The sequence below is a fragment of the Heliangelus exortis genome, chromosome 10, assembly GCF_036169615.1.
Source record: "Heliangelus exortis chromosome 10, bHelExo1.hap1, whole genome shotgun sequence".
Classification (NCBI taxonomy): domain Eukaryota; kingdom Metazoa; phylum Chordata; class Aves; order Apodiformes; family Trochilidae; genus Heliangelus; species Heliangelus exortis.
In genome coordinates, this window is record NC_092431.1 from 13,233,756 (window position 1) to 13,245,956 (window position 12,201).

Here is a 12,201-nt window from a genome sequence, read left to right on the forward strand (position 1 = left end):
GGTTTCAGTCTTTGTGTAAAAAAAGAACTGAGAACGGGCAGATTCTGGAAAGGTACTTGGCAACACACTTGAGTCTGGAGGGATGGAGGGACTGGACTCGTGTCACTGGAAGGCAGGTCGTGCAGAAATGTCTTAGAAATGTGACTTAAAAGGAATAAGTGTGATAATTTCCCCTAGCTTGCTGTCACCAGCACAGAAGATAAGCACTCCCAGGCAGGCTCAGATGTGCTGCAAGACCCATTTCCTGCCCATGCAGTACAGTGCATGAAAGTGGTGGCAGGATAGGACTCTGTTAGATCTGCCTGACTTGCCCAGCTATAAACAGCTCAAATCAGAATCATACAACCTGGCAAACCATACAAATTTTTAAACCTTTTAAGCTGAGAAATCAGTGTGTCTCCCAGGTTCAAGGATGGATGAAGGAAAGGGACCCAATCTGAGGGGAACTGTGTGTGCTTTTGGGCATCATTCAGGAAGACATTCGTGTGGCCTGTTCAAAATCTGGGGAAGCAACCAGCAGGGAACACCTAAACTCTTGCCCACCTAATGGTCTTGATGTCATAAAATCACAGATTCACAGAAAGTTAGGGGTTGGAAGGGACCTCTAGAGATCATAGAGTTCAACCCCCTGCCAGAGCAGGGTCACTTACAGGGGGTCACACAGGAACACATCCAGGAGAGGTTTGAAAGTCTGTAGAGAAGGCAACTCCACAACCTCCCTGGGCCAGGGCTCCCTCACCCACAGTCAAGAAGTTCTCCTCATGTTGAGGTGAAACTTCCCATGTTCTACATTCAACCCATTATTCCTTGCCTATTACTGAGCACCACTGAGGAGATGTCCTTCAAAGGCAGCACTTGGGGAGGTGGTGTGATGTGTGATGTGTAAGTGCCTTCTGTGCTTGTGATGCTTTCCAGCCTTCTAATACTGCTGAGCTCTCTGCATCCCTGCTGTGTGCAGTGTGACAGTGCTGCTGGTGTCACTCCTCTCTGCCCCCTCACCTCTCAGACATGCCTGTTGTGTGAAACCAACCAAATGTTTTCTTTCTCCCTCCCCTTTTTCAGAGTTTTTTGCTGAACTCAGCACAGCGACGTGCACTCTGGCACTGAACAGTAGCATGGCTGAACTGGTACACTACACTAGACAGGGTTTACAGTGGCTGAGACTGGAAACAAACACGCCTTAACTGGTGCTCAAGGTGGTTAATTACCTTGAATTTTTTTTTTTTTTTTTTTTTTTTGCACTTTTGAAGCCTCAGAAACAGTCTGACATATGTTGAATCTTTGGATACAAAGCACCTGCAAGGGAAAATAAAGCAAGGTGGAAGGAAAAACTGGTTACACTGGAAAAACTTTGAACTATATTTTTAGGGTAGCACTTTGCTGCCTTGAAAAAGAAGAGAATGGAGGAAAGCCTTAGCGTTGATGGCCCCTTCCTTTAAATGATGAAGTGCAATGAATTGTCTGAATTGCTCAATGTATTGATGGTCTATAAACATTTCTATTATGAATAACCAGCAGGACAATAATCACACACGAAGAAGTGCCGACAAGTAGGAAATCTGCCTCCAGAGGTTATTATGCAACATCCCACAGTCTGCAACAGTTTTGTGCCCTGAAGATGTGTCAGAGGATTGTTTTTGCAAGCACGGATGCAATCTTTGGTGTCTTTGTTCCTCAGATGGCAAGGCAACCTCATCAGCACGAAACAGCATTATGTTACAATAAAAACAGCAAAGTGGTCTGCCTTGCCTGCTTCCCAGCCTCACCTGCTTGCATTTTTCAGCCAGCTGATGTCCTGATAATCAGGGGAAGCCACTGCCTTCAATGCTGCAAGTTTACTTTTTAAGTCATGGCTGATTTGGTCCTCCTCCTTGCCACGCACTCATGCACACACGTGCCCTTAGCACTCTCACTATGTTACTTAGGGTCTTGCTCAGTTTAAGCTTTGGAAGCTCAACACAGCTGGGGTGGCAGAATGACCAAGTGTGGTTGGAAACAGCTCTGTCTCCTCTCTGCAGTGGAGGGATGTCACTTACAGTGAGGACTTCCTGCCATTTCGGTTGGTGAAGGTGAACAGCTTTACCTGGGTCACTGTGGTGGCTTGGACATCGTTCTGAGTCTGAGAGCTTGCACAGGGAGCATTTGCTTCTGTTTAAGAAGGGGACAGAGTGGCTAAAAGTGGAACCTAAGACAAATTTTGTGTTTGGATATTTGCCTGCAACTGTTGCTGGTCTTGGTGAATATCAAAGAGAAGAATTTGATACCAAAGTAGGGCATCTCTCATGTGGGAGGTAACTCAACCAAACTACAGGGTGGGCCTAGACTTAGAAATCTGTCATGGGAACATGAAAGGGAATTATTTGCAAGCCTTTTTTCCTTGTCAGGTGCTGCATTTTTGAAATTGCAATTTTGCACGTGACAGTAGCAGTGAAAGCAGCATCCATGACTTGTGTGTGTGCAGCAAGATGACATCCTTCTCTACCCAAAGATTTCCTGCTTAGTGTCCTGCTGCTACGTCCTATATCCCTGCTTCCATATCTAATAGTGTGCCTTAGCCCTCTGGTCTTCTCTCACATCCTTTGCCCTGTCTCTGACAGACCCATGAGGGTGGAAAAAAGAAGGAAGGGGTCGCAGAATAATTGTGCAGACAGGAAGGAGCTCCCTTCCCACAGAATTTCAGGATAGAGGAGCAGGTCTGGGTGCTTGCAGCAGCACTCCCTTTATAAAACACCTGCTTGTGATTTTGAGGCTCAAACAAATGGACAGTAAATTAATGTCAGCAAAAGGTCTGCATTTCCAAAAGCAGTTTCTGTAGAAATGGCCCCTACCAGGGGGAAGCCCAGAGTCATCTGAGCTCTCGGAGGAGCTGCTGGAAGTTTGCTGCAGGTCTGCCCCAATCCCAAGCACAAGGGAGCTTTCCTCTCACCTCTTGCAGCTCAGGGCCTCCAGTCCTGACTGGATCTTCCTGCACCTTCAAAGGACTGTCCTTTTCTGTTCACTTTAATAAAAGCCTTAGTGTATTTCAGGGATAAGCTGTCCTAACCAGTGGAAGAAAGTGGTCCATGTCCTCCTCCCCTGTTTCACCCATCAAACTTCACTTTCATTCCTCCCTGGAGGAGCAACTGCTCTGAGTAAGCCAGGAGCAGAGAGAGACTCAGCATTAACTTTTTTGTTCTCAGGAAGCACAGGGATGGCCAGCTGGCCTGAGGGCCTGATGTGGACTTTGGAGCTCAATTCCAGACTAGTGGGTTCATGCCTTCTTCCGATTTAGTCTTCAGAGCAAGCTAGTTTTAGGATCAGCAGCTGAGGAGGAGGAAGGAGGGAAGAAAGCTTTATTTAACCTGACAACCACTGTGAGAGCCTGCAAGGACCCTAGCAGAGTCTTAGGGGTAAGCATATGGTGAACAAGGACACGGGTCCCCCTGTACTTTAATTTTCACTCACACCCTCTATCTCCCTCCCTGCTGCCAGGCCAAGTTCCCATCAGAAAGCTGCTTGCTCACAGCTTGCCCACACTGGGGACACTGCCAGCTGCAACACTCGAGGCAGGGGATGCATCTGCCCCCATCCTGCATCCAGCTCACTGTCACCCATGAGTGCACCTTCCTTACCCTTTGGCCACTTTGCCCAGATAGCAGTAATCTCCACTGCCCTGCTCCAAGGAAACCTGCCAGCAAGGGGGCTGGGTGAGCAAAGTAGGAAGCTGTGTTTTGTTTCAGGTCATGGAGAAGACTTTAAAGTCTAAGAACTTTTTCAAAAGCCATCACATTTCAACCTTGAGCCAGGTCAGAGGCCTGCAGAAGGTTGGGAAAGGTGCTCATCCTTTTCCTGTTCAGGCCTTTTAAAACAAAGAAAGAAACAAAACCTACAAAAAGCCCCCCCAACAATGACAACAACAACATCAACAAAATGCAAAAAAAAAAAATCACTACCACCAAAAAAACCCCACAACTAACCAAACAAAAAGTAACCCCAAACCAAAACATAAGTGAAGGAAATAGCATTTGCCATTAGGAAACAAAACCATGAATCCAAGGTAAAATAGAGGTGATGGCTGAGTTCTGGGGGAGGAGGCAGCTATGGTGGAAAAGCATCATCATTTCCCTGCAATATTTATTTAGAAGGAATTAATACATGTTATGAAATTGTCAAATATTCTATTTTTAAGATGCCATTATTTAATAGTTGAAAACCCCACTTACATGGAGGAAGAGATCTCTTCTGGAACTGAAAGTCAAAGCGTGACTGCAATGTCCTTGGTTCTGGTTTTGTCCTCTCCCCTCCCTCTTGGTTCCCATTATAAATCTGTACATCTTAAACTTATTTTGGAGATGTCTGTCCCTCTTGTAAATAACTTATTCTGCCATGTGTGTGATGGAGTTTCCAAGGTGGTTGATTCATTCATATGGGGAAATAAACAATAAATGAAATAACAATTGGTTATGCATTATTGCAAAAGTCCTCATGTTCTCAGTTTCTTGTGGAGAAATTGTAATCTGCTTATTCTCTCTGAATGGTCTTAAAGCTCATTCAGGAAGGAAACTCGAAGTATGAATTTTTGTACAAGAAGTCTCTTGCTTTCCAGTTTATTGCCCCTTGCCTTTTCCTACAGGGACAAGAATGGGTGCAGATCTAGAGGCTCGGAGTGGCAGGAGGGTCATGGACTCAAGGCATCTGCCTCCTGTCCTCTCCAAATGGATTCAGAGGAGACTGTGCCAGGGACAGCTGCTGGGTTGGTTTCATGCAACCAAATTAAATAACCAGGTGCAGAAATGGTGGTTGAAGAATACTGTTTCATGCTTGCCACAAAGGTGGTACAGGGCTTGGAGCTTGGAGGAGAGTCTGCTCCTGTCTATTTCACTGACACATTTCTGAAGTGCTGTGAGGATGATTTCCCTCAGGCAATCCCACAGAATTCCATTCCCTGTGATAGCTCTGCTTCATGTTGGTTGTGCAAGGTGATGTCTTTGCCTTTCACTTCTTGTCTGGGGCTTTTCCCACTCTTAGTTTTATGTCAGGCGATGCAACTCTTCTTGGAGCAGCGTTTCTTGCATTTCTAAGGTACTGTTGTGATACAGTTTGTGCGTGTGATCCGGGCCCTTTCTGCAACAGACATTGCACCTAAGATGTTGGCTGGTAATGAATGTGGGTTTCTAATTGTAGAGGATGCTGAAACCTGTTTTAATTACCACTAGATGTGCTGCTGTTATAGCTGGATATAGAAATGTACACTTTTGAGAGGGTCAGAGTATTTTTTCACTGCACATTAAAAACACCAGTAGCAAAATCAGCATGGAAGTAAGAATAAAAGGAAAAATATACCTGGTCAGTAAAAAAACCAAGACCCTATGAAACATGAGACGTCCCCACATGAGCTGCTGGTAGGATTTTTAGCTGCAGCCCAGACAGGAGGAGTTTAGTGGTGTGTTTGCTCAGGCAAGGTGGGGCTGGGACACTGCACTGCTGCTGGGCATGAAACCAGGTGGGGACCCCAGGGTGGTGGCAAGAGGCACCAAGGGTAAGAAAACAGCATGGAGAGATAGCTCGTGGTTGTGGCCATGAGTATGTAGACTAAGCCTCTGGGAATTTTGTTCTGGTTTCAGTGGGGCAGGAGGAGGGGGGAGCTGCTTTTCCTGGGTCATTTGAATCCTCTGTCCCCCCCATTTCTTTCCCTCTGACCCCCCAAAAAGTGTGTTTCCCGCACACCTGGGGCAAAAGCAAGGAGGATGAATGTCGGAGGCGAGATGGAGGCGAGGAGGGGAAGGAGGGATGCAGGGGAAGGAGGTGCACTGTGCCATCAAGAAAGGTCATTCAAAAGCCAGGGAGGCAGGAGGGGGGAGCAGGAGGCTGTGGAGCTGCAGGAGGTGTTGCCTACCCTGCTCAGCTTTCTGCCCTGACCAATGGCCTCCCTGGGCTAAGACAGCCAAAAATATTTTGTTGTTTGATTGGGTTTTTTTCAATGAGGTTTGTTGTTGTATGTTTATTTATTGAGCCTTTATTGACCAAACCTAATTTTGCAACTGGATTTAATTTATTTTGCGATTTGTTACACATTATATATTGGCTCACTTTCTCTCTTTGGCTTGGCTTACCTTTTCCAAAGCCAATGTTATTTTTGGCAAAACAGCTGCATTAAAGTTGATTGCAGTCTCTCAGCTCAGTGCTGCTCTCCAAATGCTAAAATATGCCATTGGCATCTTGTGCTTTTTTTATATTAATTATGTTTTTAGTAACCCCTGTCACTACCCCAACTCAACAGTGTTCCTGGACCATCATCAGCATTTCTGAATGTGTTTCTGTAATATAAACATGGACTTGTGGGTATTACAAGGGCAGCATGCAATCACTGCTGGTTTGTGATGTGTCTTGTCAAGCTGCAGGGTTGCTGGAATTCCCACTGGGGTTTTCTCCTACTCAGAATTGCTGAGATTAAGGTTTTCTTCAGGTCTAACATTTCATATTGTTGCAATACAGCAATGTTGTCCACCTTTGCTGAGACAGCAGAACTGCATCCCAACTGATAGCTTTTTCTGTTCTTTTTCAGTATTTCAATATTTAATCAATATTTCAATATTCTGTTTCTTTTTCAATATTTGAAGGCTCATGTCTGCCTATATGTGGTTTGTGTCAGCTGAAAGGTATTTCTGGAAGTCTTTCCAGCCTGTGCAGCTTTTATTCTTTGTCCTTGAGGTCTTCTCACTGTTCAGAGAAGAGCTGGTTGGGACTTGGGGTCAGTATTTTTCTTTCTTGTTTTTTCAGAGGGCCATAGGAAATAAAGATGAGTGAGATGCCATCTGCAAAGCAGGAGTGGAGACCACTCAACGTTTCTTGAGTGGTGCTGTCTTTGTGATGTAGGGTAGTGCCTGGGGCATCAGGAAAAGGGCTCATGTCCTCAGGTCTCCAGGCAGCACAAGGATCATGGCACACTGGTCAAGCTACTGCCCACCTGCTCAGCTGCCAGCCACCTTCTCCCTGTGTTTCTGGGTCATTTCTGTGGGATTTCTATTTCAACTGTTACAATACAAGCTTGTTTTTTTTCTTTTTGTTTTTTCTCCTTGCTTTACTTATCATCTTAGAGCATAAATAAATTGCCATTCTCAGCAAAAAAAAAAAATCCTTAAAAAGTAACTGTAAGGTTTGCTGAATGTGGAACACTGCTCTAAATCTGCTAAGTGGTCTTCATCCCATGGCAAGTAATGTGCCAGTCCTCCCTCTGACAGCAGCTCCTCATCTGCTGGGACACAGCAGCAGCACGGGAGAGACACAGGAGAACAAGGGTACAAAACAGAGTCTGCCATGGGACAAAAATGTGCAAATAAGCAAAGGGAGGAGGCTGATGTGTTTGGTTTCTGCACTGGATCTGCAGCCTGAGGCTTCTGTGAATAAGAAGAAGCTGTCTTCTATAGTCCTTGAAAAAGTCAAAAATCAGATATGTGAAACAGCTCAAAAAAAAATCCCAAAAGAAACAATAGATAAAAAAAGACTCCAAAGAACTGTGCCATGGATGGTTTGTTTGTCTTCTGAGGATAAATTGCTGCATATGTGTGTACATATGTAAAAGTAAAATACGAATTTTTATTGGCTTGTCTCTGAGTTCTTCAGGTGAAAGAGATGTTGGCCAAAATTGTAAAGATGAAACCCAAGCTGCCTGGGGAGTGGGAATTTCTCGTTTTGCTGCTCTGAAGCTGAGATGTCTCACTGTCCCTGTGCTCTGCTCAGACAGCAACACAAGCAGCTTCAAGTGCATCTTCACTTGGAGGTGAGGGTTGATGTGACCATGCAGTGTGTGATTGTGCCATGGGTCTTCCTTTGGGATGTGGTTGAATTTCTGGAAATACTCAACAGCATGAACTTGCCACTGTCTTCCTCTTGCTCCTTTTTGAGGGAAAATACCAAATCTGTTTTAAATTGTTTTAAAATTTAAAAGGCCTTGAAGTTTAAAAGGCAGGTGTCCATGAGACTGCTGTGCTGGTATTGACTTGTGAGTACTGCTTTGGCAAAATACTAAATCATGTTTCCAAATCCCATTTGTTTTGCCTGAGATGGGGGCATGTTTTACTGACCCAAGTGTCCTTGGGAGCTCTGGGTACCTCGTACATATGTATTTTCTTCTTCCTAATGACTGCATGTGTAGTAGTGCAATGTTGCCTCTGTCTTTTGGTTGATAACATGAAGAAGGCAGAATTTAGCCTGCTGGTTTACTGTTTCATTTTATCTGACAGCTTTTGCCTTTTTCAGTAAGGAAAACTCTCATTGAGAGCAGTAACTAAACTTCTGCTAAAAACCAGTTATCAGTGTGTGTGAATCAGCACCACACACATGCAGAGGGATGCATCTTGCCCTGACCCTGAGGGGCTGGGGATAGCAGCATCCTGCTTCCACTGGTACTGGGGCTCTGCAGACCAGGACAAGTGTAGGGCCCCATCATCTTTTTTTGGTTTTCCCCCTCTGCCAGGCTACAGTGGAGGAAGTGTTGGTGCTAAAGGCAAAATGGGCTTTGTCTGAAAGCTGATGTGCATGCAGGCAGGGCAAGCAGGAAAAGAGAGTGCCTGGAGCTGAGGAGCTAACCCTCAGGGGAGCATGTGCTGGTAGATCTGTTGTGGTAAGCAGGTAACATGGATTATGTTTAGGTGATCGAGGTGTGCTCCAGCAACCCATGTTGGATGGAGAGTGATAAGAAGAAAGGAAATCAGCTGGAAGGAAGCAGAGCTGGAGGGGCTGGAAGAAGAAGAGGCAAGAGAGACAGATGTGCATGGTGGCCTCTTGGAGGTAAAAGGAAGATCTTGGGACCCAATCAGCAGTAGCAAGAGCAGCTAGGATGTCCACTGAAGACAGAACGAAAAAAGGGCTGGTTTGCTCTGCTCTTCTATTCCTGACTTTTCTGCTCTGCATTGACCAAGATTTTGGCCAGAGCCAAACTCAGCCTGTGCTGAGTTAGACAGTGCTGACTCACACTGTCCTATTTATTTTATTTCTTTTTTTCTCTTTCCTGGAAAATGTGTGTAGGAGAAGAATTTGCTTATGAGTCTTGCCCTGAGTTGTCTTACCTGCCAAGCACGTGAGGACACAAAAATTTTCTTGGCTGTGTAACTAGAGCCAATTCTCTCTGCCTCTCCCAGGATCAGCTATAGTTGCATATTTGGCTGCTTGGAGTATTAATTTTCAGGACCGTTCATGTAATAGTGTCAGAGAAGTTCCCCGTTGGGAAGCTGGCAGGTAGCAGGGGTGCTTCAGTGGCCACACGTGTTCTCTTCGTGGCAGCCCAGTGCCTGTGATTTTGCCTGTCCTGATTTGTCAGGACACTGGCTGATGCACCACCTAACAGAGGTTGTGTGCCCTCATCCCAAGCTCCAGTCCCTGTTGGGAAACTTACAGCAGGTATTTGCATGGGCTTTTTGCTTGAAGTGATGGCACATGACCACCCTGGCATACCAGAGAAGTCTGATGGCAGAAATTACACAGCTGTCTGTTGACTGTTTTGTGTGTGCTTTAAATTGAAACTGTCTTGACTCCAAGGAATTCCATTAAAATGCTGTGAAGTGGCAGCAAAACCAACCCTGCTGACAGACCCAGGAAAGAATTACAAGTTTCATCTGGCTACGAGTGCTTACTTACTGCCAGTTGAGAGAACCTGCAAAGGTTTAGAAAACAAATACAGATGTGGTAAAAGCAGCCAACAAAAAAATTTAAGTTGGAGCATCTGGAATAAAATACTTGGGTCTCCAAAACTATGCATTCTTGAAAATTGTTTTAAAAGTAGCTTCAGCCTAAATGGAGATGGAAAGCCCCATTTAACTGTGGGAATAATCTGGAGTTAAGAGACTTCTCCAGGCTTTTGTTCTATTTAAGCTTGAACAGGTTAACTGGCTGAATTTTTATTGCCTGTTGTTTTTAAAATGAATCTCAGTGTCATTTGTTGCCAGAGCTGTGGTCCTATCACAGGGGAAAACACTGAGCATCCTCCAGCTGCCTCAGCAGACAGAGCAGACATGCAGCAAATGAGGTAAACACAACCACTTCTGTTTCTCATGGTACTTTGGAGCAGTTGTGCTGGGCTGGAGTTGGGCAGCTGTACAAGCAGTGCTGCATCCTGAGCACTCCATTTTATCTTTAAACAAACCTTTATTTGCTCAAGAGTCTTCCCGAGTCAGGAAGACCCACTCCTACCCCTTAGTCTTGGCTGTCTGTATGTGGTTTTGCCTGTTGAGGTGAATTTGCTCCTGCAGCTCCTTTGCAGCTCATAAAAGAGATGGAATGACTCCAGACTCAAAACGTTGTTGCGAGTGGAGGTAAGAGGCAGAATCGAGGCTGTGCAGTCTGGATGCAGGAAGGCAGCCTGGTTTTAGGTAAGTGCACACTGAGCAGCAAAGCCATCTCATAACATTTCAGAGGGCTTTGGTAGTCTTACTGCTTCTGGACTGTCTGTGAGCACTTGAGTGCAGAGGAAGAGGCTGTCTAGCTCAGCTGTTGGGTTCAGAATATGCTGCAATTCCTGGTGGCAACTGTGCTTTTATTTTAATTACCTTCCCAATCCTCAAAAGAAAAAAAAAACAAAAAAGTGCATTAGCAGCTTACAAGCAGGACAAGTTCCTTGGTTTGGATAAATTAATTGTTTGGGATGTATTCAGTCTGCCCTACCTGCGTGCATGCTCCAAGGGTTAACAACCCGGGCACTGGAATCGCTGCCCCTAAATCCCACCGAACCTGAAAGACGATCCTGGAGACAGACAGAAGATCCCTCCCCCGCCTGGATGGGATCTTTGTTACCTCCTGCTTCTGTGCTTGGCTGCCTGTTGGTTCTGTTGCATAAATACCCTCTGGAAAGGCTTGGTTATTTGCAGGGCTGCATCCTCCTCTAGAGGCAGACATTGCCGTCAGATAATTTTCTATCAGATGTTGGTCAAACAGGAGGAGGCAAGTCCCAGGAGAGCTGGGAGGGAGGGACAGCATCCTAGACATCTCCTAGAAGCTTAGGCAGCAGGAGGGTGACTGGAGATACACAGCCAAGGGGGCTCTCAAGAGTGGTCCAGAGTCTGGTCCTTAGCCTGCCAGCTGGGCCTCCATCAGCAGGCTGGAAACTCTGACTACTCTGCTGTAACTGCAACCACACTTGATTGTTCAAAAATGTTTTTTTCTCTGTGCTTAAAGGATGTACTAAATGATTTTATGGGTGAGGTCAAGGCTTTTATATGGAGGGAGAAGAACATGAATGGAGGCAGTAACAATTCCATATTTGGGATCATGTTTAGCAGCCAAGATTTCATGACCCTGAATGTTAAAACACTTTGCTATTGCAAATCCCAGGCTTAGTTTTAAATTAGAAGACCCAGTGGGAGCCAGGGCCTGCTCTCAGCTGGGGGAAAGCCAGGTGGGCTGCTCCATCCGGAGGGTATTTCTTTTGTCATTCTGTTGTCAATACTGGAATAAGCAAAAGGAGGTTGCTGGTGTTAAATTACAATAGATTTGGATGTAAGTAAATCATTTCACATTGTTGCCACAGTAATCCTCTACTTCTTTTATAATTTGACATCGTTATCACATTTTCAGCAACAGTATTTCCAAAAACAATTCTGCACAAAATATTCGGATTTCTGGTGCCATCTAAGATTAAATTCATGGACACCATTACACTGGAAACAGGGTTGTTCCCTTGTAAACCTGCTTTGCAGTTTACCTGCCAGCTCTTAAGATGCCTCTGGAAGCCCAAGTACTGGAAGGGTTGTTGGGGGTTCTGGGGGAGCAGAGGTGCAAACTGAAATACAACAGAACTCTCTGTCTTAAAAATCAGTCATGTTCAGACGTGGTACCATTTGCCTTTCTGCTACAGGTCTGACAGCAGAGCTTCTCCCACACCATACAGGATCCCAGTGTGTTTGCTGTACCCTTATTTCCCTGCTGAACACATACCTCTCCCTTTGGTATCCAGGAGGTAACTACTGACAGTGTAGTCCAGGCTGCACCCAGGGGTGCTAGATAGCACTTTCCCACCAAAAGGCAAAGAGCACTAGCAGGCTACTTAGTTTCACAGTGTACTTTCTGGAGAAGTTCAGGATATCCAGAAAATAACCTTTGGTTCCAGACCGGGAGCCTGCACCTCTTCTTCCTACCCCACCTACTCAGAGCCAGAAGTACCAAAAGGGTCACCACGTCCTTGCACAAGGGCAAGGGCAGGGTAATACAGCTCACAGCAGTAACACAGGA

The 12,201-nt window shown here is 45.5% G+C and overlaps 1 protein-coding gene across 8 annotated transcripts in view; it reads left to right on the forward strand.

The window, feature by feature from the left end:
• Window positions 1-12,201, forward strand: part of AFF1 (ALF transcription elongation factor 1) — a 105,807-nt gene that overhangs the window by 91,604 nt on the left and 2,002 nt on the right. For 6 of the 8 annotated variants that reach the window (XM_071753606.1, XM_071753613.1, XM_071753612.1 and 3 more), the window contains one exon: window positions 1,063-5,338. The exons of the other annotated variants lie outside the window; for them this stretch is intronic. In XM_071753606.1, coding sequence (XP_071609707.1) covers window positions 1,063-1,184 — 122 coding nt within the window. In that variant the 3' untranslated portion in view covers window positions 1,185-5,338. Of the gene's footprint in view, window positions 1-1,062; window positions 5,339-12,201 lie in introns of those variants that run through there. 8 annotated transcript variants of the gene reach the window in all.